Below are 27,824 nucleotides of genomic sequence, written 5' to 3' on the forward strand. Positions count from 1 at the left end.
GACGCCCACTTTGAAAGATGTAGTGACCTTGTATGTAATTTAGGTGTCTAGGCATTGTTTAAAGGAGGGCAACTAGTTTACAACAGTTTCTACTTTGAAACACCTTTTCGATTTCCTGTTCAAGATCTTGGAAAAACAGGCTGTGTTTGTCTTTATTTAGTTCCTCCCAGGGGAAGTTTTACTCAATTAGACCTAGGGATTTCATGCAGCCAGGGTCCTCTAATGTGACATCAGGGCCATGGGAAGACTGAGGATCTTATCTAATATTTTCCAAAGCCGTGTGCTTATAGTGGTCTGGTTCTGGTTTTGAAGGTCTAGGACAATGAAGTTGCCCTACTCTATCTGTACTCTATCTGTGGGGGGGAAAGAGGGGGTTAAAATTAGATGCTGTTAACAATGTAACTGAAGCTGAAAGCACTTTTGAAGTAAATTATCTAAAATGTATTTATCCATTATCTTTTAATGCCTTTTCTTCTCCACATGCAGTTCCATGAACTGATGCATTCAAGAAATACTTGTTTTGCTGCCACATATTCAGAAAGCTGTAATAATGCGTTGTGGGATCCTTCTTTGTGTTGTAGTGGATACAGATGTAAAATAAGTATGCAAGGAGGAGAAAAAACTTATTTTACAGTTTGATTTCTGTATTCTAACTAATAAGTTTGGTAATTGATGCAGATAAAATGTGAATAAACTTGCATTTTCAGATGTGTCTGTTGGGTTGCGTGCAAAGACCTGGCTTTTATTTCTTCGTGATGAAAACATATAATTTGGGCAGAGTCAGAAGTGGCAGATCTGAGGTGCATGACATTGCTCCTGGGCTTGATATACTGTATTTGGATTGTGAAAGCTTTCTTATGTGATTCTGTATTTGCTCCTGAAGGGTTTCAGAGTCAGAAAAGATTGGGTGCCTAAGGACTGAAGAGCATCATTACTTTTGGAAAGGATAAAGTCAGTTAATCTGACATTTAGGTTGGTTTTTTGATCTATGCAGAATTGGTCCCCATGGAGAGTTGTTACTTGTACCTGGCCTGTAGGTCCAGTGGCTGCAAAAACTTAATGCCATAAACTGGTCCCAGAGGATTTTCATCTTCAGCTGAAACTTCAGAACCTTCTTATTAGTGTCTGCCAGTTGTTTTGGAGAAAACAGGAGGTGATCATGGGTGAGTGTGTTAGTTATTGTTTAGTACCCTGATCAGATAAGTGCCTTAGTTTTTCTTTACTGTGAATAGCACAGTTCGGGACAGCCCTGTGTTTTGTTTCATCAAAGATGGCAGCATTTTTGTTGTGTCTTTGTCTTTATAATACTTTGAAAAGTTTTTCACTTTTATTTCAATACTTTGAAATGTTTTAACAGATGTACCTTGTACAGTTTTTCATAAAAAAGTAGAAAAGATCTCTTCTATTTTATAGAACTTCAGCTAATTAAGAACAAACCCAAAGGGTAAAGCAGTATTTACGGAAGATACTCAATTTCAGCAGTCAACTGCTGTAATTTGTGGCTGACATCCAGTGTAGATATCTGCATCTCTTCCATTTTGTCTTTGTTATTTTGGAAAACTCTAGTTTCCTTAACTGGCCAGAAACTAATCTTGTCCTCAGAGTTGTGCTGGTTAAACCAGGAGGGTATTTTTTCAGTTCACTTCGTCAAAGCAGTGCAAAACAGAGGCAGAAACTTCCAATTCTTAGTTTTGTGTCTTTGGCTGAAGGTCCAACTACATAGGTATAAATGTGACTGAATTGAGTCGGTATGACATTGTGCTTTGTCTGAAGGGCATCCAGTTTGGAGCAACTTTGATTACAGTTTAAAAAGAGCAACATCAACTTAATAATGGTATGAATATCTGGAAGACAGCTTTTTATGTTTTGGGGTTTTTTTTCCCTACAAGTTTTCCTTCAAAACTATTAATTAAAATCTTCACACATGCTTTTATAATGCTGCAATGAAAACTGGTTAGACCAGATGCATTGGTTTTCTTCAGTCTACCTTTTCCAAAAAGTGAACATTGTCCTCGTCCTGCAAGTCTGAGTCCTGGCAGGATCACAGAGAGCATTGAATTAAAGTTTTTGTAGTGTGAAAGGTTAGAGTATCATGTGCAGGTTTTATTTATGAATAAAGGGTGAGGGTATGTTTGTGTAACAGGCAAGAAAGTCTCATAACTCATTCCAAAGAAAATCTTGTCCATAGTGCGGTAATTTAGGAGCTGATGTCTAGACTACTTTGAGAAATTGTAAACATTATGTCTTCAGAACAAGACCCTGGGAGTTTAAGAAAAAATCCTGTACTTTCTATGTTTAATATCTGACTGAATTCCAGGGAGATCGGGAGTATTTTGGCAATATCTGGTCTGCCTGACAGCTAGATGAATTAATGAGAGTGCTTATGTCAGTTCCTAGTAACATTTTCTTTCTTGAATAGAGTGTCTCTGGATTTGCATAATTATGTGAGTAAACTACATATTTGTCAGTAATGGAAAATTTTTACTTTAAATACTGGTGCACAAGTTTATGTACATCTTTTTGTTAAACTGTTTATACATGTTGGAGAATCAACCAAGTAGGATCAAGCTGTTATTTGGCCTGAGTAGCTTGGTCTTCCTACTGTTGTGCAGAGCTGTTGAAACACAGCATGGAAACGAGTAAGGGTATTTTTTAAATTATTCTGCTACTGAACACTGTAATTTCAATCATTTTAAAGTAGTTTCAGGAGGCAGGTAAATGCAGTTTTGTCTCTTTGCTGTATGCAAAGTTTTGTGTTGTTTGTTGGTGGTCGAATGGTGTGCTTACTGTACCATTGGGCAAGCTAGAATGTAGCTGTTGTAGTATTTCCATCATTTTAAGTCTTTAACACTGGATTGTTCTGGTTTGTTTTATTTTGGGGTGGAAAAGCACTTCCAAGTTCAAAGACAGGCATACTTTAGTTCAGACAAAGTTACTGTGTTATACAGGTGTTATCAGATGAAGGGCAATTATGAGTCCTAATGGTCTCTCCATTCAGCAGTGTATTTGTAAGCATAGTCCAAATCTGGTGTCAGGAAACTTTAATTGGGTATTATAACATAAAAGTGGAAGTATAAGAAACAGTATAATGCTATAGATTATGTTCAGTTTAAGTCAGTCCCTAAATTAATGCATGTTTTTAATGTTTGCAAAGTTGTCATTGTTGTAGGTATTAGAAGTGCCTCAAAAAATGTATGAGGAAGGTGTTGTCTCTATATCCCATGTGTAATTGAAATTATTTCATTAGTTGCTTTTCAGTAAATGAATTTTGTGATGGCTTTTAGAGAAAACATTATCCTAGGGGTTAAGTAAAGATTAAAATGAATATTTGGGTAATAAACATGATTAGACTGAGCATAAAGGCTTTTATATTTGTATAATTTATTCTTCCTAGTTTTTTATATACCTTTCTGTTCTAGAGCAGTGTTGGTTTAGAGTCTTTCTGTATAATATAGAACAGAGTACTTTCAGTGTCCCTGTCAACACTGACATGGCTGTTCCAGTTTTATATTACCCACTGATCTAGCATCTAAGACTTTGTCTAGCAAGGGCTGTGATATTTTAAGCTGCTAGATAGTGATGCTGTTACTTATTAATTACTATTTCTGGTCTCATTGCTTCAGAATTTTTCAGAGACATTTGATTGTCTCTTCTTTTTGAGGGAGAGGAAGTAATTTGGACATGTCTGGACCAAGAGAATATCGTTAATAGTTGGAAATGTATAATTGAAAAGAGGAAGTCTGTTATGAAGTGCTGCCTTGAATTTAGTATTTTTTTTTTAAAGACAAACAATTTTGTTACATTGCCACCCGAAAGAAGTTAAAACCTATAAAGCTTCTAGTAGTTTCAGCAGTGGTGAACTCCAGCTTCACTTTTATGTTCTTTGCAGTATGGGAGAAGAACTGGCAGGACTGCATGCCATTATAATTAAATTGTTATACATAGAAACTAGAGGGGAGAAGCTTGTCTTACCTGTTTGGGGAGTGTCTGTCAGCATATTTAAATGAAAATTTATTTTGAAACTGTATGTTTGTAATTATCAGCACATTCCTAAGTAGCATAACTAGTTTTTTGATCAACTGGCGAAGATATCTTCAAAACATGTAATAACATTCATTGCATTGTAAACTCTGCACCTTTTTGTATTTATTTGTGTTATTTTTATTTTTACAGGATTACAAAGCCACTGACATTTGCTGACTGTGTTGGTGATGAGCTTCCTTTAGGATGGGAAACTGTTTACGATCAACAGATTGGAGTTTATTATATGGACCACATAAATCGTGAGTAGACGTGTGATTGTTTTGAGGAATGCTAGCAAGCTGGTGTTTACTCTTGCCACTAACTTTGCTTCCTATACCATTTATACACCTCGTGCTACAGTGAGAAAATGTATGCAAATAATTTCTTGCTGAACATGTTTCCTTATCTTTCATATGGGGGCAGAATTGTAAAGAATTCCACTTGTAAAGAATTTTGCAACCTGTGATTGAACAGTAGTGTATCAAAATATTTTGCTTTGCTTGGTCATACTGTGAAGTATTAGTAATTTTGTTGTTGCTTTTTGTCATATGTCAGAAAGATTTTTGTGTTATATTCTTACATTTCCTATTTTTCCTGTCATCCATCCAGAAGTTCATTCTTCTGCATTGAAAACCAAAATACATTCTGAGAGAAGTGTGCCAATTTTTAATCAGAAGCACTGTGAAATACAGTAATCTCATTCTTGCTTAAGCTATATATATATATATATATATTATATTTTAATACAGTACAAAATGTTATCAAAAAGACAACAGATGTGTCTTTTGGAAACTAATTTTGAACACTTTCCCTTTTGGACTATTGCTGAGCTTTGTATCATCACTGTGGCACATTTGCCAGTTCTACTTTTTAAAAAAGTCTTATCTTTGTGGCTTTGTACTGCTGCTGCTGTTACTGTTATGCTATCATTAAGCTTCTTATCGCCATTGAGTGAATGCTTTCAGTATTGTGGGAATTGGCAGTTGGTGGGACTAAGAAAAGAAGAAAGTAGTTACGTGGGCTATCACAGCCATGGTAAATAGTATAATCTGAAAAACCAACCTCAATACTATCTACTTGAAATCTAGTCAATTAAAAAATGAAAGTGTAATATTAATTTTGGGCTTCCAGCCATCATTGGAATTACTTGTGTATTGTGGTTTCACAATTACTTGCTTTAAAAAACCTAAACAACAGAATAATAAATATTCCCGTGGTATCGTTTGACCTATACATGAACTTATTTGTTGTGAAATTTAAGAAAGATCATTAACTAAATGATAAAATTTGAACTGCTGTTAATAAATTAATCACAAGGATAGATAGACAAGAAAATTCAAAGGCAATAAATACATTCTGTTAGGTAATCCTTAACATAACTCTGTGTTTAAAAAAAGTATTAGTTAAAGGATTGTTGTCATGCTAACTTTACTAGTGTTGAAATCTAATAAGAAGTGAGGATCACATTGGAGTACAGTAATGGAGTGCACTTACACCAAAGTATGTGCATGAACGCATATATTTTTTTAAAAAAATTAAGGTATTGCCAACTCTTTTAGTGTTTTTTTTTAATTTGCAGGTGGGTTTAGAGTCCTGCAGAAAATGAGTAGAACATGAATTCCTATTGTAATGCCTTAAAAAAGCTACTGATAGGCCTCTGCGATAGAAATAACAATCACCATCATGTGCAAAAACAGGGCTTCCTTTTGCTTTTTGAATTTTGTTATTAGCAGCTTTACCACAGACTTCAAGTTTGAACGTACAGAAGGGGTATTAATCATTGTAGGCATGTCAGATCTGGCTTGCGGTTTTTTCTGTGCAATTGAGAGAAAAAATTGTAGAAGAGAATCTTTGCAAAGAGCAGTTGAGTTCCCAAATGATCAGTGGGTAGACAGAAGGAAAAGATGAATATTAATGGGTCTGGAAAAGTAAAGCTAATCATATTAGGTATGAAATAAAGTTAATGTACAAACAGAGGGATAGAAGCTTCATGCGGACAGTGCTGAACTGAGTAAAAGTAATCATTCAACAATTAACAAGGTTGCAAAATTGGCCTCATTCATGATAACTAATTACTTGCAGCCCACAGATATTATCCTAAATGGTAATTCAACCGTCACAGTGAAATGGGTTTGTCACCCTTAGGCTAATACAGTGCTTTCATATACCAGCAAGATTTATAATAAGAGGGAAGACAGAGTTGATATTATAGCTGGATAATTATTATTCAGAAATTAGTTGGACACTTGATCCAATTTTTAAACTGTGGATAACCAAGGTACCAATCAAGACTGCATACATTTCCTTTGTAGAAGTGAGAACTAATGAGTAGACAATCATGTGCATCATGAGTAGGTGTCAGACAAGTGGAGGAGATGGGCTTGGAGCTGAAGAAAGGTTTTTCTGAAATGAGTACGTCTAAACCACTTGGAATGGCAGCTTCAGGAAAAAACATTTGGGTTGTCTTTTGTGGCTGACTGGGTTAAATGCTTCATGCAGCATTGGAGTTCTGTGTTAATTGACAAAACAGTTGGAAGTGCTTCAGTGTTAAGAAATACTGTGAGAAAATGCAAGGGATAATTCAAAGAGAGTCTTTCTACACTTACACTTACCAGGAACCTCTCATGTTTTGTGTACTCTCTCAAGCTTTTTGCCCTTGCACTTTTTAAAAGAAAACAGCAATACTTCTGATTTTTTTCTAAGTCTTTTGCTATGTTTGTTTACCCAGGAAGCAAGAAAAAGATTTCTAGGCAATAGTTTTCCATTTAAACTAGAAAAAAACCAAGGAACAGAAGAATCTTCTGTAAATCTCAATGGTGCTTCCAACCCTGATCTCCATCTTGTTCCGTAAATTCAGTACTTTGTTGACACCCTTACTAAGCTGCTCTTGGCTGTTATCCAACCATTGCTTAAAAACCTTGGTGGTTGCCAGCCACAGAATTCCTTTCCCTCCTCCTCAGAGTCTTTGGGAGCCTTTGAAGTCTCCTCTAAGCAGTTGGGCATTCCCCAGTGAGGGAATAATATATTCTCTGCATTTGTCTGGGACTGTTCTTGAGTTACTATAGTGGGGTTTTTTTAAATTGGTTGTAAAGAAATGAAGGAAGTTAATTTTATCATACAATGTAGCTTTAGTCTTGTTATGTGGCAAACTTGTTTAGAAATCCAGGGCAAAGTTTCGTAAACCAGAAAAAGCAGAGCTTCCCATGCACTAAAGAAGTCTTCTACCTCTAACGAATGCTGCTAGTTTTTCAGAAGGCTTCTGAAATAATTCTGTGAGAGATGCAGTGCCCTGAAGTATAGGATCTCAGAAGTTTAATGTGTGATAGAACGTAACACTTTAGCCTGGGTTGTTTTTTGAGATTAGGACTAATAATTTACCATTCAAAGACAAAAACTGAGTCCTAGTAAGCCTGTCTGTTTTATAAATATTTACTGATTTCTCATTGTTTCCATGGGGGTTTAGCAATCTTAGGAATATTAGAATGTGCACAGATTTCAGAGGTACTTACGGACAAATGAAGTAGCAGTGGAAATTGAAATGCCCTCAGTGCAGGGTGGGCAGCAGTCATAACTCAGTTTTCTCTGCTTGCCCTCCATGTAGAGAAGTATTTACAGCAACTCAACAAGCCAAAGCACATCCTGTCCTTGCCAAAGGAGATATTTTCAGGACACTGGAGTCAGAAGGGAATCAAAGGGGTCCCTGGGAAGTGGGGAGAAATTGCATAACTGTAGGCACTATCTTTATACAGTTTCAATGTGAGGAGTTGCAGGGAGAGAAAGGTACAACTATTAAGAGAAAAGGTTATTTAGGAACCTAATCCCCAAATCTGTTGGAAGCACTGATCTTTGATGAGCTTTCTGGTTTTGTTTATATACTTTTTAGATGGCTCTCAAATGGTAGAGCTGCTAGCATGACCTTGACACCATTAGAGTTCTTAATCTGTTGTGTGCTTAATCTTCTGCAGTTTTGTATTTCATCACTAGCACCAATATACTGGATTACACATTAGGATTAATGCAAAACATAACTGGCTTTCATCTCTTGTAAGAAACCAAGTTTGGAAAAATTGCTAGGTGCTTAGCTCCTGACTGTGCTGCAGGTTTTGGCACTACTTTGAACACTGACATTGTGTCTGCAGCAGCTTCCAACTGGTAGAGCTTCAATCATCAGAAATTAACATTACATTTAAACATAAGGCTTTACATCAACATGTTTACGTAAAACATATTATTTGACTCACAACCACCACCCCCCCCCCCCAAGTGAACCAATAATTTTTTAGGATTTTAACGTGCATCATCCTCAAATGCCTTTGCAACTGCAAAGAGATTTGTTTTGCAGTAATAACCTTGAAAATCAATAGATATGGGAGAGTTTTTTGGGTTTTTTTGGGTTTTTTTTTTGTGGAAGCTTGTTTTTGGTATCTGTTTAAGTAAAAACTGGTCTAAGCCCTGGCAAGGAAAAACATCAGACTGCTGTTTCTTAAGACAAAAAAAAAAAGAGAAGCAATTTAAAAGCTTTATGGATTTGAGACTAAGATCTGACTTCTCTGTTGAATTACCTCATTCTTCTTAACTGTGCAGGGGTAGCCTCTGTCCTTTTAAGATGTTACGCTTGTGAAGTTGTGTGCAGTATCAAAAGTTAGTTCCAGCTATTTATAGACTTATGGGTTAAGCATTGTGATACCTTTAATTTTTCCTTGTGGTTCTGGGTTTTTAGGTAATTCTTGGAATTTTCAAGTTGGCTATGAGGGAAGGTTAGAGCCAAATTACTGTTTTCTTTGGGTTTGCACTGGTTTGTAAAGAAAAGAATAGCATTTAAATGCCTTTTATATTTGAAAAGCCTTTCCTGTTCTTTCACTGCATCCTTCCTTCTCCTCTCCCAGCTGGAGTGATTTTGGGTGCTGTAGTGTCAGTTGTGCTGGTTGAGAATGGGCATTAACAAAAATAACTTGGACTTGATGGCACAAAGTGTCATATTATTTTATTTTAATGCTTTTACTTTTCTCTCCTTAGAGCTCACACAAATTGAGGATCCAAGGGAACAATGGAGAAGGGAGCAAGAACGCATGCTGAAGGAATATTTAATAGTTGCCCAGGAGGCACTCAATGCCAAGAAAGAGATTTACCAAATAAAGCAGCAGCGTTTTGAACTAGCCCAAGAGGAATATCAACAATTGCACAAAATGTGTGAGGATGACAGCCGTTCCTATGCCAGCTGTGAGTTTACTATTTTTTTTTGATATTACCCACCTGCCCTCACAAGATGTGGTGTAGGAAATAGTGTGAAGTATTTACATCACCTGATTCTTCTCTGAATGAAGGTCCTGACTACAGCAGTGAGGTGCTGTCCTTTGACTCTGCAGTTCAATGTGTTCCAATTCCTGTTATATCTATTACAGTAGAGATTTAATAGGGATAAATGTTAACATTAAAAAAAGATGTAACTTTAAACAGTCATATATCCCAGCTGGTATTTCTGCCCATCTTGGAGCCATGTGTAGTGATGCTTCCTGCAAGGCAGCAAGGTCTGAATGTTGCTGGATCAGCTGCCTACCTGCACTCCTAAACTCAAAGATTATTTTCCACTCAACATGGGAGGGAGCTGTCAGCTTAGGGGAAACCTTCTGTGGATCCATAGTGTGCTTAGCAAATTTACAAAGAGTTAGGGACTTCTGACCAGGAACTAGGAGACAATATTTCAGAAGTTCACCTCATTCTTGAGTGCCAACCTGTGATACTGATGTTGGTGATAGAGAGCTTTTATTTCCTGCCCTTTTGATTCTTTAGAATGAAGTCTCTGGTAGCTTGGAGTAGATAATACACTTTATCTGAATTCTGAAGATGTTGCCCCACTGTCATGGCTCTTGGTTGATGCAAGTGTCTTTGTCAAAGAGTCAACCAGACTAGTTCTAAGAATTGGATATACCCAACAGCCACATGGAAATTAGTGGAGTTTTACTGTTTGGTTTTTTTTTAATTGGAGTTTTTCAGTGGCTGTACAGTCATTGTTTTAACTGCAGGTTTGCTGTTAAATGCCAATGATTTAATAAGAACGGGAAGCCCTGCTTTAGCCTTTTCTGAAAATGTTCAAGAAATCTGACTGTGGAAGGGGGTTTACAGCAGGTGTCTGGATAGAAGTGTTTATCTACTGATTCAGTTGTATTTATTAATCCAAGGGAATTAATACACGTGCCAAAATCCTGAATAAAAGATATTTTCTAGAGCTGAGGTGTCCCAGATGGTTTGGACCAAGTACTTAGTTACTGTTGAACTGGGATTCTCATCTTTTTGTTTAGTTCATTTATATGCATTCTGTCATTCAGTTTGTAACATAACTGAACAGTTGTGACTAGTCTTTTTTCCCTCTCTTGTGTTCAAGTTTCCGAAGAAGTCGCAAGATATTTTCCTATTAAGAAAGAATTTTTTAGAAAAAAACTATTGTGTAAAGTGTGTTTAACAACTGTTTAAAGACTTGGAGTAGAGTAAAAGGTAGTGTCATCAGTATTTTTTGTGATTATAAAATCTAAATCGACATTTATTTGATAATTTCTAGGACCTTGGGCTTTTTGTTTTATTTTTTTAAAATTTTAATAGTTCTGTGGGATATTTTGTTGAATTACTTCAGGTGAATATACAGAAAGAAAGTTCTGTTGAAGATGAAAATATACTAGAAAAAGATAACCTTTTTCATATTTTTGAAGCTCTTAGATAAACAAGTTATTTGAAACAGCAACAAAATATGACTGAAAATGACAAAATTTGGGGTTATCTGTAATGAAAGCAAATGCTATGCCAATTTACTTATGTTTCTCCATCTTCTGATAGTTCAGGGTTTTGTAGGTATATCTGGAGTTGATAAAGAGAATCTGTAAGAGAATTACTCAAAACCGTTTGCTTGTTTTGAGGTGGAAAAATATTTTAATTTTCTACAGATGTGTTAATATATTTTATATTGGTTTAAAGTCATATGTGCATCAGTTTTGAGAAAGTGGGATGGGCTGATTGCTCAGATGATTTTAAAATCTTTTTAAAATATCTATTTTGGGATTAATCATGCTGTCAACTCAAGATTCCCAAAAGCTCCTTCTCCACTTTTTTTTCCTAATTTGAGTCTTCCACTCCTGTGTGGGATGCTTGTCTCTCCTTTTATTGTACAGAAATAGACTTCTAATGAGAGTGCGATTACATTACCAAAGTTGGATGCTTACATAGCCAATATCTTTGCCTCTACCACCACTTGTTTCAAGTTGTTGCATTTAAAGAACTAAAACTTCACAAATTGTTTTTCACCACTTTGCTTATGGGTGCTGCCATTGACTCAGTGTCGTGTGCTTATGTGTGGGAGGTGGGCTCAGCGGTTGTGCGTTGGCAGGGAGGTGCCCATGCAGCAGTTTTGTGACTCAGTTGTGATCAGCACTGTTTAAAAAAAGAAAAAAATCCATAGAAAATCCTGGATTTAGGGAATTAGTCCAGGCATGACTACTCATTTTGACAAGTTCCTGCATGCTCGACGTGACCTTGGCATTGCAATATTCTTTAAAGAGTTGAAAGGCCCAGTGCAGCCCCAGATACAGATATGGGTTTCAGTGCAGCAGCCTTCAGCTCTGCAAAAGGATGGAAGGTCTGACAGCACAACCCTATCCATTCACATACCAGGCATTTTTCAGTGGGCCAGTGTTGCCTTGAATGGCTCGCTCCATAAATCATGGTTGCTCTTGCCCCATCTATCCTCTAGAACCTTTAGTTCATCTGTGTAGGCTTTAGCTTGTAATGCCACAGCTTGAAATCGTTGCCTGACTGTAGACACCCTGTGTTAAGAGCTCACTTGCCAGGGCTGGTTTGTATTTCAGTTCCCTACACTGTTGTTTTAGAAGGCAGCTTCTCTCCCTAGCTGATCTAATTTTGTTCTGGCAATTTTTTTTTAACTTTAGTCCCTATCATACTGTTAATTTAATGTACCTAGGAAGTAACTAGTAATTATTAATATTACACAAATTGCTTGCTTCAGTAGATGCCATCATCCTATTACAGAAGCTAATTGCTTTTAGGAAATACGTGGTGCTGCTATATGCAATTTTTGGTGGTGTTTGGGATGAAAAGAAAGTTTGAGGTAGGCCAAATGGAAGTCTTCAGTTGTACTTCAGCAGAGGATAATTTCAGAACCTTGTGACTTGTATGAAAAAGAATTCATGAAATGGTTTATCGAATAGTGCCACATCTTAACAATTGTATCGAAGAAGGGGGGAAAAAAGTAACATGCTGTTTTCCATCTGTTTAGCGTTCTCTGGATTTTCAGCTAATACCAAGTATGACCCATATCAGATTAAAGCAGAAATAGCCAGCCGTCGTGACAGAGTGAGTAATCTTTTTTCATTTTGTAAAAATATGAATTAGGCCTGGGGAAGTGATGGGGGGGGGGGGTCTGTTTTTCTTTTACTTTAGCATTTACACTGAACGTTGCATGCATTTATTGAATGGTATTGAAAAGTTCTTCTTTGTTCTAACCCATTGCTCTGTTAAAACAGCTCTGTATTAACTGCATTTCGGTGACTTGAGAAGTAATGCTTTTTCCATGTTACAAATGCAAAACATTTTTGTCACAAATGTCAGAGGCAAGCTCAGCCAGGCTTTCAGAAATTGCTTTCTCTCTACAAACTGCCACAAGTAGTAAATGCTCTGCAGCCAGATTCTTTCAGTTCAAACCCACTGTCTTCATACCATTTACTCATTTTCAGCAAGGTTCTGCTCGGCTGTAGCTGTAGCCACTTATTTGGAAATCTCTTCACAATTCAGTAGACCTATTGGCCAAATAGAATTTTTCAGCTGATTGACCAGAGCTCTTTTATGAGGAGAGGGAAGTTCAAGTATTCTGACAATGATAGGCAGTTCTGTAACAAAAATGTTCCTTATTTATGTATTTAAAAAAAACCCTAAAGTCGTGGTTTTGATAAATAAGTATTTTAAAAAACACTTATGCTTGCAGGATAGTATTCCATTTTTGTTGTTGTGACCACTTTTCACATGAGTGTTTCTGAAAATAAATCCTGTTCACCACCCTTCAAAGGCATTTATTCTATCTGTATATATTTATTACATGCTGACTAGTGTTTGCTTGTTTTACATACTCTAAATGTCAGCGTATTCTAAACAAGAAAACAAGCCTTATTTATTTAAGTAATATTTGAAGAAAATAAACAAGGTTTTCACTTATGACTATTTTTCTCTCTTCCTCCTTAAACAAAATGACCTAGGATACATAGGATATTATGTTCAAGTGACTGTGTGTGTAGTCATTGAGTTGCTTCAGGAAATAAAATGAAATAGGCACTATAAACTTTTTGTGTACAGGATATTAGTGATGCATTTTCTCATTTTACTTTTTGTAAGTGTTAAAGGGGCTGATGAGGGTATAGTGCTTAGGGGCTTGTGCTATGAATTTTGATGAAAGGGAGAGAGTTGTGCAGGATGGACTCTGACAGTTCTGGTTTGCATCCTGGTACTGATGCAAAGCCCCATGCTCTTGGAATAGAGCTGAAGAAAAAATTGATTTTTTTTATTCTCTTTTTTTAAAAATCTGTTTTGTAATGATTTTGTCATTTACTGATGTGCATGTGAAAATCAAGAGCGCTCTGGGTAAATATCCTGAGTTTGGTAGCTTCAGGCAAGAGAGCTTTTTTTCCTTCCATCCCTGCCCCTCTTTGGGCTCGCAGTTCAGTCTCAGCATCCCTACCACATACTGAACACCCCTATTCCCCTCATTTGTCTGTTGTCTCTTGCATTCTCCTCTCCCTGTTGCCTTCAGTTATCTGTCAGCTTTGGAGGGCAAGAAGCTCTTTCTCTGCAGATCATGCTTGGCTCTTCCATGGTCTGCACAACCTACTCAGGTAACTGTTTCCACAAAGCAACAAGAACAGGTTTTTGGAGACATCTTTGCGATGTTGCTTTTGATTTATGCTCATTAGTTGGATCAAGATAATTGACAAGGGGGTTGAGAGGGCAGGATCATATGAAAATAACTGTGGAAAGCCAGGCTGCCATTTCTGGGAGAGACACCAGTTCTGCTGGCAGTAATTTTGTTTTCCTGGATTGAAAAATTAACAGCAATTAATGTTTTGTCTCTTTTAAAGCTGACTAAAGAATTGAAGACAGTTGAGAGTTGTCTTTGCTACAAAGGGAGAAGAAAATTTGTGTGGGTTGAAACTTGCTAGCCATTAGCATAAGCTATTGGAGAAAGAGACCTTATAAAATAGATGAGGAAATTAATACGTTGCATGTTTTGACTGCTTTTTGATTGGGCCTTATGATATTTAAGAAAGTCTTCTGTTGTTTTAGTGCACAATTTTAAAGCAAAAAAAGAGAAGAAAAATTATCACTTCCAGTTCTTTGAAGTAGCTTAAGATTTTATATTAAAAACTAATTTTTTTTATTTTGAAAGTTACTGTTACTTTTTTTTACTTTTAATTATTTTGTATTATTTAGCTTTCTAGGCTGAAACGAGAATTGGCACAGATGAAGCAGGAGTTGCAATATAAAGAAAAAGGAGTGGAAACTCTGCAAGAGTAAGTTAAGAGTTTGTGGAAGGATCTTTTTTTGGGGTTTGCGTTTATTTTTTAATTGTCTTCGAATGAATTTCATCGAAAAGTGTTGTCAAAAATAAAACATTAAAGGCTTTGCTTCAGACTTTCTGCTGTGGTAGTGATGCAGGGTGAGAACAATGTGAAAGGATAGAAGAAGAGTTAAACAGAATTGGCTGGAGTTGTGATTTTGTAGGTTAACATGCAAGAATAGCTTTATAGGCTGTGTTCTTTAACTTTTCCTCAAGATATTGCCAAACTGGAATTAGATTTTTAAAAATATTTCCCAAATACTTTCTGGAGATACCTACTACCTGGAGCACAGCCCAAAGCACCATGCTATTGAGTAGTTTCCCCATGGCAGTACCAAGGCTTTCTGGCTGGACACAGAGCTTTTCCTAGAGGGAATGCTGTACACCTCAGCGCTGCTTCTCCCTGTTATCCTGATGGTCAGGCCATCTCATTCTGCACTGTCTGGCTGATTTGTGCTTGTACTGTAAATCTAGCGGTCTGTGAGACCTTGGATTGGTTTGCATGTGTGCAAAATGTCTGCGCGTAAAAGTGATTCCTTGTCCCCTCCCAGTAAGGAAAGGAAGCTCAGGGCAATTTGCCACTGCTCTCAGGGCAATTAGGCAGCCCTGCTGTTTACTGTGTGCACAGTGGTGTCAAAGGTTGTGAAATGTTGTGGTGACCCTCTCCCTGCCACTCTTCTGCAGGCCATCTGATGGGAAGGGAACTGCGTGACTTCCATCTGTGTGTGCTTAGTCACCTGCACACATAGCTCATACACGGGATGCCCAGTGGGATAGGGAGAGAGGTTGCCAGGCCATGAAAAGATGGCAGGTAAACACAGGTTGTTGTGGCTTCCAGATTCCTTCAGCAAGGCCGGTGGCTAGACCAAGAGCTTGAACAGCTCTTGAATCTGTGGCTGTGCATTTAGAAACCTTGGCCTTTTTTCAGCATGCATGCGAACAAACTGCCTAATGCAGGAGCTTCCTGAAAATGTTGTAGCTGTTGCATGTCTAATGGATTTTGCAACATAAGTGCAGCAGCTGAAGAAATATTTTGAAGCTTTGGGTTTATTGTGTTGGTGCTACAAAGCATGGGCTTTCACTTCAGGAATTCTGGTGAAATTCCAGGGATCTTGGAGCAGTTAGGATACTTACTTTCCAATTTTGATTGGTACTACGATAACAAAAAAAATAAAAGGAAGATTATCAGATTTAACTGTTAAAAAAGGAGTAACCCCTGCACTTAATATTTTTGGTGTGTTTGATTTGGTTTTTTAATAACAAAATTTTCTGGTTTTTTTAAACAAGGCTCTTTTGCTTTATAGTGCATTTAGAAAGTTTCATAGGAGAAAACTTGTTCAACCAAAATACCGAAAATCTTTATTGGCAGATACAATGTAATCATTTATTAATAAATGCATTTTTATTGAAGCATTTAGAGGTAGTTGGAGGAATAGATAATATATGATATTAACTGAACATTAGTAAAATAAAGCACTCAAAGTATTTGCAGTTTCAATATACTAAGTAATATTTTAAATATAGTCAACATATTGGTGTGGTGGTGTAGATAAGTAAACAGTAACAGAACAAAACCAATTTTGTCTTATGTTTCTTAATCATATTTTCTTAGAGTAAGAATTGCCATTCCATTTCTGCTTTTTAAATTTGTTTTCCTTCTCTTGGTTATTGAGTTATTTTAAGGGTATAGGTTCAATTATTTTATAAAAGGACTAACCACTTGACTAGAATGATGAAAGTATTTGAAGACCATTTGAAACTCAAGATTGTTTTAATTAGTATAATTCATTTAAGATAGTCCAGTAAAGTAGTACAACTTTTTGAAAAATAAAATCTGCAAATGATTAAGAATACAAATGTTAGTCTTGGATTATAGCCCAAGTCAAGTTGCCCATGTTCCAGGATAGGGTTATAGGAGAGACATTCAAGAGAGGAATTATTTTAAAGCATATCTGATTAGTCAGTGGTCTCTCCAGGCATGTAGTTTAGAAGTTCAAGCATGACAACTCAGGGCTTCAGTGCTGCTCATTGCTGCTTGGCTATGGTCACCCTCTGTCCCGTTGATGCACTGGGTGGCACTTGTTGTGTTTGCTGGAGCTGGGGAGAACCTTTTGCCTGTGAGTTACCTGGAGCTGTGCTCTGCTCTCTGCAGTGACTTCTTCACTTGTGAAAGAGACTTGTGGTTTTGTTTTTGTTTCATACTTTTAAGTGGTTTTTTTATTTGCCCTTCTGGTGAGATACATGTGGTTTTTTTAGGAGTATTTTGCTTCTAGGAGGAAGTGAGCCAATTTGGAGAGTACTTAAACTAACAGCTGAAGAGAGGATCTTCTCTCACCTCCTTGTGTAGTCTGTAGACAAATTAGCCTGAAAGCCTAACAGTGCTCTAGCCTGTCGCTGTGCAATCTCTCCCCTACCTCCTGTATTTGTTGGGAAAGAAGGGTCACTCAAGTCAAGTACCAAGGCTGAAGTAGTTTAGTTTTTCCATATCCTCAAAGTAGGTATATTGTCTGAAAAAAATTTCATTGCTCCTCCTTTGAAACAAAAATGCTGAGTTTTTTTGCTCTGTTCCCCCCCTACCCCGCTTCCCTTTCCCCTTTAAAGTTTATTGCATTTCAGACATTTCCCACTTCTGTTACGTTTTCTGAAGTTTTGGTCTGCGTCATTCTTCTTCCTTCTTGTGCAAAGTCAAATCTTCAAGTAACTGCCAAACTGCAAATGGCATGCATCCTGTTCAGGTTTTTTAAAGGCATGTACATCACTTTATTTCAAGTGTAAGCCAAGAACAACATTAGGAGCCATCAAACTTGGAGCTTTACATCTGGCTGAATGTTTGCTTTGAAACTGTTACCAAAATGGCATCATGTGCAGATACTGGAACTTACTGCCAGGTGACTCTCGGCAGCCTTGCTTGGTGTAGCTCTCAGAGACAGCTTTTATGGAGAAGGCAGTTGGATTGCTCAGTATTTCCATCATTTTGTGTTGCTGTCTGATTCAAATGCCTTTGTTAAATGCAAATCTCTTACATTGACATTTTCCATGTACAGTGTCTGCCTTGGACTGTGTTTTGTTTTCTGTTCTTTTTAATTTTAGTAAAATGGCTTAACCATCTTTGAGGAGAATGAAAAGAAAACAAAACCACAAAATGACTATAGAAGTGGGGTTTTATGAGTGGAGACATGATTGAGGGGGATTTCAATACCTCTACAACTTCAATACTGTCAGATTTCCAGTATTCTTAGAGCTTCAGCTTTATATCAGGATGTACTTTCCACAGTTTCATCTAAATTTGGTAATGTTGTGTGTGATAAACCTTTGGACATGGGTTTGTGTTTGCCCAGTGGAGACTTTGTAGAGCTCCTTGTTTAAAGCCTGAAAAGATCCCCACCCTGCAGGATGGTGCACCTTGGCCTCCACCACCTTTGCCCCAAGGTGCGTCCGATCCTGTCACAGTCGAAACTTACAGGGTTAAATATGAGCCTTTTCTGGAGCAAATTCCTTCCTCTGGCCTGGCAGCAGGGACTGAGAAGGAGGAGCAGTTCCTTCTCCCCTGTGTTTTCAGTGACCCTACTGCTCCCCAGCAGGAATTTTGGAGGAAGAAGGCGTTTAGCAACAAAGGAAATGAAAACTTGGCCAGTTGGCCAGGAGAGCAGAGTGAATGCTGTGAGAAGTTGGGAGTGACAAGGAATTAGGACTGGCTAAACAATTTGTAGCTACAGACTAATTTAGAGGTTAGGAGATCTGACAAAAACTTAAGATTTTTGCTAAAGTACAGCCCTGTGCTTTGGTGGAGGAAAATGGAATCTGCCCCATAGGACTGAAACAATGACCAAACATTAATAGACTGTATCCTAGAAATATCTTCATATCTTTACAGTCTTGTGTGTTAGTAGAATATTCTTGCTATGCATACAAAGGTCTGATCTATATTTTTAGCATGCTATTTTCCATTAATAAAATGGGAGACTCCTGTTAACTCTATGGCTTTCAGAAATAGATCTTTATGAAAAAAAGGAGAAGAATTAATAGACAATAAATAATAGGTAATTTTGTAAGCTACTTTAGTCAGTTTGGGTTGCCAGCAATACTGATTTAAGCCTAAATATTTTTGGCAGTAGGAACTTCTCCAATTCTTTCCTTAAACAAATATCAATTCATAAGCTGGGCTCCAAAGTGGCGTCCAGGAACATGAATATGTGGATAACTGGACAGAAATCTGGTTGAAATTAAATAATTTCCTTTTCCTGAAATGCCACCTTAGTCCTGGCAAACAGTATAATGAGCAGTTGTGTAGAAGGCATTTGCATGTCTAATATTTGAATATAGTTCTTAACATTACAGTTACCTTCATATAAAAATGTGTTATCTTTTTAACGTGACTTTTAGTGAATTGGATTAGTTGTTTTATCCTGGTTTTATCTGCTCAGGATTTTAACTAAAAATTAGTGAAGACTCAAGGAAACATTTTGAAAACAAAAACAAACCCCCAGCTTTAATACACATGACATTTAAGTCCTTTCTTGTTCTTGAACCACTATTCATAAAATATTATATGTTTTCTTGTGTAACTTGAGGAAATTTGTGTTCAAAGAAAAATCTTGAAATTCATACTTATTTTGTGTTGTCTCCAAAAGAGTAACTGTCAGGAAAAAAACAAACAAATTAAAACTGTATCAATCAACCAGTTTGTTCCCTAAATATTGTGAGCTACACTATAAAACCACAGGATTTTCATTTACTCCTTTTGATTTTTCATTTTAAAGTTTTAATTTTAAAACAAGTAATCAGATGTAAGGGGAATTGCACTGCTTGTATTTTAACTGGCAGAACATGCTGAGAGACTCTTGTTGACACTCTTAGTTTAATGTAATAGCTATCTTGAAACTTGTTAGTTGGTCTCAATATTTTAAATAGAGTTTGGGTATGCTTCTTCTGCATGTATAGCATACCCTCTCCTACTGCATCTTTTTGTAGATTGATGTCCTTTGTCATGAACGATGTGTGTTTTTGTCTTTAATTCCGTTAACCTGACGTAGCTTTTCCTGAAGCTATTTGATCTTAGCATTGGCCTAAAGACCTTTACACTTACCACATTTTCACTATGTACATTCTTTTCATGCTAGATTAACAGGAAAATTTAGTTTTCCACATTTTAACAGGAACTTTACATTATTTTCTATAGTTGCTGTAAATAACCGATTAAAACTCCATAGCCATTTGTTGTAAATCCAAGACCAAATAGTTCTTCTGATAAGTTCACTATAATCTTTTGTCTTATTCTTTATCTATAAATCAAAGCAAATTATCAAGATGATACACCGGACTAGTCTTCTGTATCCTGTTATGTTGTCCTTTACTGTTGTGAAATGTTGGAAAAAAGGTTGAAAACTCAGCCAGTGGATGTTCCCCTTGAGTGATTGTAATATGTCAAGATGGAAACATTAGTATTCAGTACTTCAGTCTTCTGTCATAACTTGTGCTCTTACTTCTTGCTTAAAGGTGTAAAATCTTCTGGGATGTTCCCATATCATGTTTTTCAGTGTGGAATGATAATGTCTTGTCTTATGGAAAAGATAGTCAAAGAGGCCTATAATAGCAGGATAGCGTTTGCAATAAAATGTTAGGCATTAAAAGTTTCTTCCTGAGAAAATGAAATGCATTTGTTAGAAACTTTTAAAGCAGGATCAAGTAGAAGCCTTGGAAGAGATACTGCAGTATGTTGATGATGCATGAAAAATATGATAACCAGACTACTCAACCTTTTGAGTTATAACCATCTAGGTTAGTTTTAGGTTCGTTTTGCTTTTGGTGCATGAAATCACCCACACACATTTCTCATAAGCAAGCTCTGCATTAGGATATTAAACCCAGGAAATTTGTTGCTTCTGCCAAACCTAGGTAGATAATTGCTTTGCTTTGTCTTTAGAGTGGTCTTGGCACTGAATGCTGTGTTAATTCCAAGTAGAGTATCATTTTATTCCTGGAAATGAAGTGGTACATGAATAAACAAGAGGTCTCAAAAAGTCCGTGTGCTTTCTAATTATGTGAAAATTCCTAAATTTGTCTTAATATTTTCAACAGGATTGATCGTAAGATGTCAAATGCTCATACAAATTACAGACTGGATGAAGCACAAGCTATAATGAGTGAACTTCGAACCATAAAGAAAGCTATATGCACAGGTGAAAAAGAAAGGCAGGACCTTATGCAGGTAAAAAAATACGCTACTAAATAGTAGTAATCTGCCTCTGTTTTCTTGCTTGGGATTGCATTGGGTTTACCAAGTTTAAATAAGAAAGTAGGATGGCCTAAACTGATTTTTCTGTTTGATAATTACCAATAGCAAGCAGTTCAAAAAAGGGAAGTAGTCATTGTCTATACTGCAAGCACAGGACTTCATATGCATTTCATATTTTTGTCTTCAGTTTCATTTAGCTCAGTGTTTCATTGAATATAGCTTTCTATTGTTGCTATGTTGATAGTTGCTATTTAGTAATTACACGGTATTAAGAAAAGCCTTTGTGATTTGTGGTAAGTTTTTAATTTTATTTTATGTCTCTTTGTATTGCCTATAATGAAGTGGGATTGAGAGTTCATGTGCTAAAATGTTTATCTTTGTGTCAACCATGTTTTTCCCTTTATATGTATTTCCCCACACTGGTTCTCTGTCACTGTCACACTTTTTGCCCCAAACTCTCAAGTTTGAGAGTATATCAAGGCTCTTGTTAGTTTCAAAATGTTCTCACAAAACCTTCAAATGAATAAATACAATGTATATGCAAGCATGAAATTGATGAATTAGAGCATGAGGATTGAGGGGAGGTACAAACCTGAGTAGTGGAATTCAGAGTGGATTCTGTGCCCTGCCTCGAGCTCTCAGTTGCATGTGTGTTATTAATGTGATAGGAGCTTGATCAAATAACAATGACTCTCTGCCACCAAAGGACTTCACTATAGACCTGCCTAAATAATGCTGCATGTACAGAGAGGTGATAAGAACACTTCTCTCCACACAGTCTTGAGGCATTTGTTTGGAAGAAGGCATCTTTGTTACCCAAAGTTGTGGGGTCATATTAAATTACCATTGCCATGCAAACATTTTATTTCAGTTTTCTCTACAGTAGTGTTTTCAGGTTTGTTTTTCTTTTCAGTTGTTATGTTATATGGGAAATTTATAAATCTACATATAATGAATTTCCGTAGTTATGCAATTATTAAGTCTCCAGTGCATTACACAAAGATCATCTGATGGACCACAGATCCTTGTTCACGTAGACAGAACACTGAAGTCACTATGAAAAGTTTCTGCCTTGGCAGCTTTTAGCATACTTGTTATTTTGGGCTGGCCAAGTTTTAGTGATTCTCAGTCTTCCGTGTGCCTAGCTAGCAAGAAGTGATTAGAAAGACAGTTCTTCATGGATGCAGTAACACGCATTTTAGGAAACTAACTGGTAATATAAGGACTTATGTGTGAGATCTTGGAGCAGTGTAACTACTGGCCTTGTTTTTACTTCCCCAGTAGATTTTTTTACCTCTTTTCCTTACATTTTCAGTCCTCAGTGGCAGTAAATCCAGCTGTAAACATTGAGATGCTTTGAAAATCATATTTGGTAAACCAACTTTAAATGTGCTTGCAGTTTCTTTAAGTAGTGTTGCAGGAGTTAGAACTCTTAGGATCAAGGATTGGGCAGTGCTGGCAGGACCAGAATATAGAGGTTGCACAAAACAAAAGCAAAAATGAAAGTGTTTCATCCTTCTTCGTGACTTTGTGTGATAGACAGGAAATATGAGTCTAGGAAGTATCTTTTTTTAATTAATGACAATCTTTTGTGATGGAATCCAATATTACAACATTAGAGTATATGGAGTCCAGGAGAATGTAGAAAACAGTTGTTCCACACTAGTGTAGCATGCAAAACGTTTCCTCATGTTTTGTTATAATGGCTATACAGAAGTAAATGCCATCATTTACAAGGTCTGTAGTTGTAAAAATGGTGTATTTTTGCCAGCCTACTGTGCTCTGCAAAAATATCCAGCTCTCTTTTTAAATTTTGACCCCAAAAAATTACTTTTGATGTAACCAAAGAAATCTGTGCTATGCCTTTTAATAACTATTTGAATATTATTGTCATAGAGTTAGCTTTGTCAAATGAGTACAAGTCTATTTTAAATGCTTCCCTAATAAGTTCAGAATTCAGTTTTTATTTTCCTATTAATATTGGAGTTGTATTGTCCTTGAAAACACTACATTTTAAAGCTGCTGTTGTTCAGGAAAAGCTTTCTTAGGAAATCTTTTTTATTTTGAAATTTGTTAATAGATGATTTAGAAGTATAGTGTAAAAAATATGGGGTTTTATTTCAGAGAAAGGAAACAGACTTAGTACTTTTTAATTTAAATCTGGCCAGTGTAAGCAACAGAACGAAACATAGTAGAAGTGACTCAGTCTTGTGTAGGTGCTTGGAAAATTGTAGCTGTTGTAGAAGTATGATAATTGGTTTAGTTGTGTGGGTGAGGGTGGTCAGATCTAAATTGGATGCTGTGATTGCAAATAAAGCAAAATATGCATTGCTACTGCTCAGAAAAAGTGGGCAGATTTCTTATACAAGGTTGAATAATAAAGGTGTATGGTTAGGTTCCTGAAAGCAGCATGTTTATTTCTCCTCCCCCAGCTCTTTCTTAATTTTAGTGTGTGTATGCTTTTAAAATGTCATCCTTACAGAGCAGTGGACTTTGGTTTTCGTGGGCTTTTTATTTCTTCTTTTTTCTTTTCACTATGTTACCAGATAAATTGGCTAAATAGGTTAGATAGGAAGTGCACTGAAATTGTGCAGAGCGCTCCCAAATCAGATGGCAACAGATAATGGTGAAATGACAGCGCTCATTTCTCTCTTTTTGGGTAAGTCTGGGCTGGTGTGCCTAGAATTTCACATTAACAGGAGGCTAATTTGGCAGTTTCCGTGGGATTGCCATAAACAATCCTTAAACTCGAGATGAAAGATGGATTCCTCTGTGTAGCTGGGGAGGAAATTACTCCTGCTGTTTATAATAGCAATTATAAATTGTTTCTATCTAAAAATGTGCTAACTCGGGTTGTAATTTTCCATGTTAGGGTTGCTGGTGCCTGTTTTCACTCATCCAGCTAGAAGGACTTAATGCATTTATGCTTGCCCTAGGACACTGTCATCTGTGCATGTAGGTGTAAGTTAAGGTGATGCTGCTTGGTGATTGCCCCCTGTCAAATGCTTCCTCATTTTTAAGTAGGGGACAGGGTTCAGCAACTGTGCCTGGATAGGAAGCCTGGCCAGCAGCCAAGTAGCCCTTCATTACCTGCCAGGGAGAATGCTTGAGGGCATCAGGAGCATACCAGGAGTTCATAAAGTAGTTGAAATACAGGGAAAAATTTAGATTTCAGTTCTGGCATCAGGATCTGTGGTATTGCACATACCTGTAACATAATATGTGTTATCCAAAGATGGCAGATGGAACATAACTTATTAGGAGAAACCTCAGGCTTTCTGAATGCTGAGTTTTTGTTGATGCAATTGGCTATGCTTTTCTGGGAAGAGGCCATGATCTGAAGTTATTATTTCCATGTTACAAACCCATTAGAGATCCTTCTTGATTCTCCATACAACAGGAGTCTTGACAGGACTGGATGATTTCCAGTGAGTTTTGAAGAAGAGAGTTAGACAGGAGTCTACAGTTTTCATAAAGTAAAAGTTGTGGGTTTTTTCCCATGTTGTTGAGCAGTTCCTTTCACAAGGATAAAGGGACACTAGCTAGGGATCTCTTGGCAATGTAAATTGAAATTGAATTTGCAGTTTCAGGCTGAGAAGAAAATATATTTTATCCTTCATACTAAAATGACTCAGTTCAGTTGGGCGGTGGCAGAAGAATTGGCTTTTTTGGTGGACCCAAGACAAGTTAAGCTTCTGGAGACATGTGGTGGTAGCCTTGTCCTACTGCCAACACATCTGGCATTGCTCTGTGCTGTCCTCTCTCTTTGCCAATGCTTCTTGTGAAATCCCAGCCCCTCTCAGACCTGCAGAGAGCAGACAGAGACTGAAGAGGGAGCAGCACAAGCTGTCCAGTACGTGGCAGGTACCATGTGCCATTCCCTAATAGGAGGGAAACAGAGTGTGTGATTTAAAGGGCTGTCAGGGAGAAGACAGGGCCCCACTCTTGTGGTTGGGGAGCCCACTTGCTCACTCATCCTGTACCAGGCTGGATGTTCTCCCTCTTCATTTCTGGTGGAGGCTGGCCTGAGGGAGGGGCTGGTATATGAGAGCAAAGGGAATGGACCATGTATCATGGAAATGGAGGCCATCAGAAAAAGCTGCTTTTTCTGGCTAGTTTCAGGCCTCCTACGTTTCCATAATCCTGGATGCTTCCTAGGCTCTGAAACCAGATACCTTCATCTTCAGCATGGCCTTGCTCTTCTTGTCAGTAGCAAAAGTTGCTGTTACACGGGTTCATTTCTGGACTCTACTAATTGAATTTGATGTAAGAAAAAGCAGTATTGCTGTGTTACTCTTTTTAAACTGCACTTTGAAGACTGAGAAATCTTCTAATAATTGGTTATGGACTGTAACCTCGGCTTGTTGAAAATCACTGGTAGTCAGAGCCACTGAAATTCCTGAGGACCAGCCTTTTCCCAATGCAATGTCCCTGACTCTGTAACTCAGACACTAGAGTAAGCAGTTTTAGTAAGTTTTTTATGTGTATTTTTGAAACCAAATTTTTTGATTGTGTTATGATTTATAAATTACTACAGATCTTCAAATTTCTGATAATTTTTTCCCCCACATTTTTTATTGTCCTTTTTCCTGTGAAGGATGGGTGAGAGGACAGAATGTTTTTCATTTTTGTGTGATGTGCAATGCTTAGGATCTCTGTCATAAATGACAGCTGATGATTTTGTTACTAATACAACATTATCTTTAATTTTTGAACAAGAGAGAATGCACAATGGGAAAGTAAAAGTGATACTAACAATTTTGTTCTTTTAAAGGTTTTTTAAGAGCCTGTCAACCAAGCTTATATTGTCAAAAAGGTTATTTTTGTTATTTTGTGTGATTCTGTCATATTCCCCTTTCCCCTCAAAGACTGATGTTTCTGCTTTACTCTGACAGTTTGTGTCATTGTCTAGACATTTCAGCGATGTCCCTTGCTTAACCCAAAGTGTAAAATATCTCTTAACTATGTGAACCCTGGCTAGGAGAGCACAGGGATGATATCAGCTGTCATAAAAGTGCAATCAATACAAGGTATTCATCAAGTTGGATGAGATAACAGCAGTGACTAAGGAATGTAACCTGTGCAGAAGATGGCAAAAGGGCAGGTGAATCACATTTGTCTTCCCTATCAGCTAATGTGAAGTTGACAGCTGCCAGATTTAAAGAGCTGCAAGCCATACAGAAGATAAAACATTCACAGATTTAAAACAAATAATAGAAAGTCTGCGTACTGTTACATGGTTCTTTTAAAAGGAGAGGTTTATTCCGAAGCAAACCTTTTGCATGCTGGTAACACAACAATGAATTTTACTTTCTGCAAATAGCTCTGTACAGACAGGCTACCAGTCTCTTTAAATAATTGATTTTTTTTTTTCTGTTATTAAAAAGTACTATAAAAACAATTTTTTCTAATCTTTCTAAATATGTCTTCTCCTTTAGAGCCTGGCCAAATTAACAGATGGATTCAGGAATAGCTGTTGTATTACAGATTCCCTGCAGGATCTCCAGCACAATTCTAGTTCACTCAGTGACTCCTGTTTACCTCAACAACACTGTGATGCTTGTTCTCAGACTGACATCACTGGAGAGGTATGTGAGTGTTCCTATGTGAAACATTTGCTGTACAAAATTAGCTGCTTTTGAACTACAGCGATACAGTGTTATTTACTCTTTTAATTGAAGAGGTGTTGGCTGGTGCAGAAGGAAAAATCCAAAGCATTACGGGTGGTGAGGGAGTTGCATTTGCTTGTTTTTTCCAGTGTGTGCAAGCTATGGGCTTGGGGGTTCTGCTGCTTGAGTGTGGCAGCAAGGATGCAGGGGCATGCTTGTGGTCAGTGACAGGTAAAGTCAGCTCCTGGACTCAGCCAGCCCAGCAGAGCACTTCTTGTGTTACCACTTTGGTGACTGCAGGTTCATCCTGGAGTAACAGCTCTTGCTTAGGTATCCACGGACCTCTTCTCTTCATATTCCCAGCTCTGAATTACTGATACTTGTAATAAGGCAGGAAGGAAGAAAATTCTTTAGTCAGTTTGAAGTTGCAGTAGAGACATGTTTTTGCATGAGATGTTAGCACTGTGGTAGTAGTAATAGCTGTGTATTTTTTTAATTTTATTTTTTATGTCTTGTTTTTATCATGCTTGTATTCATTATTCATATACATTGAAGATGTGTAGTAGATCTCTGCTCCTTTCCTCTAAGACAAGGAAAGTATTTTTTATTCTCAAAGTATTTTTCTTAATCAATAAAATTTACGATGTAGTCTATTATACCTTTGTGCTCAAATATGCCTTTAAATATGATATTTGAGAAGAACATACTGGCATTCTTTGGAAATCGTTCTATCTGAATGAAATTGTGTACTCCAAATAATAGTAAATCAAAATTCAGCTTGCACTAGTACTATGGGAACCCAGTTGTTAGTCAGTAATAAAACATATGCCTCTGTGGATGACTGACACCAAAGCAAGAAGGCAACTTGTTTGCAGTTTGTTAGTATGGTAGTTTAGATGTTACTTTACATTTAGTTAGAAATCATCTCATTGTTGGTTTTACCATACCATTTCTCATCTATTATAATCCTCCTTCACTGCTGGCTAGTTGTCAGATTGGATGTCTCCAGAAGGTCCCTACAGAAGAGGAAATCTTGTTTTTGAGAGAATTGAGCTAATGCTAGGCTGTCTTTCAGGGTGTTAGGCAGATGGTGCCTTCAGGGTGTAATTTTTTGGATGGGCCATGGATGGGATTATTGAATTCTGAAATAAATTACCAAAAGGAACACAGGAGCATTTTCCCATTTGCAGTACACAATCCAAGACAAGTACACTGGAAATTATGTTTATCAGGTATAGGCTTTTTGTAAGGGAAACAAAAATACATAATTACCCGAATCTTTTCACGGAACTATTGTTAGTGCCATGTGAGTAGAAAAGAAAGGGAGTTTTTACCCGTGGGATGATGG

The 27,824-nt window shown here is 37.1% G+C and overlaps 1 protein-coding gene across 3 annotated transcripts in view; it reads left to right on the top strand.

The window, feature by feature from the left end:
• WWC3 (WWC family member 3) overlaps positions 1-27,824 on the top strand; it is a 99,568-nt gene that overhangs the window by 32,939 nt on the left and 38,805 nt on the right. For all 3 annotated transcript variants that reach the window (XM_059839737.1, XM_059839736.1, XM_059839735.1), the window contains exons 2-7: positions 4,174-4,283; positions 9,040-9,243; positions 12,305-12,381; positions 14,506-14,585; positions 20,711-20,840; positions 26,306-26,455. In XM_059839737.1, the coding sequence (XP_059695720.1) occupies positions 4,174-4,283; positions 9,040-9,243; positions 12,305-12,381; positions 14,506-14,585; positions 20,711-20,840; positions 26,306-26,455 (751 nt within the window). The remainder of the gene's footprint in view (positions 1-4,173; positions 4,284-9,039; positions 9,244-12,304; positions 12,382-14,505; positions 14,586-20,710; positions 20,841-26,305; positions 26,456-27,824) is intronic.

The sequence above is a fragment of the Haemorhous mexicanus genome, chromosome 2 (genome assembly GCF_027477595.1).
Source record: "Haemorhous mexicanus isolate bHaeMex1 chromosome 2, bHaeMex1.pri, whole genome shotgun sequence".
NCBI lineage: Eukaryota > Metazoa > Chordata > Aves > Passeriformes > Fringillidae > Haemorhous > Haemorhous mexicanus.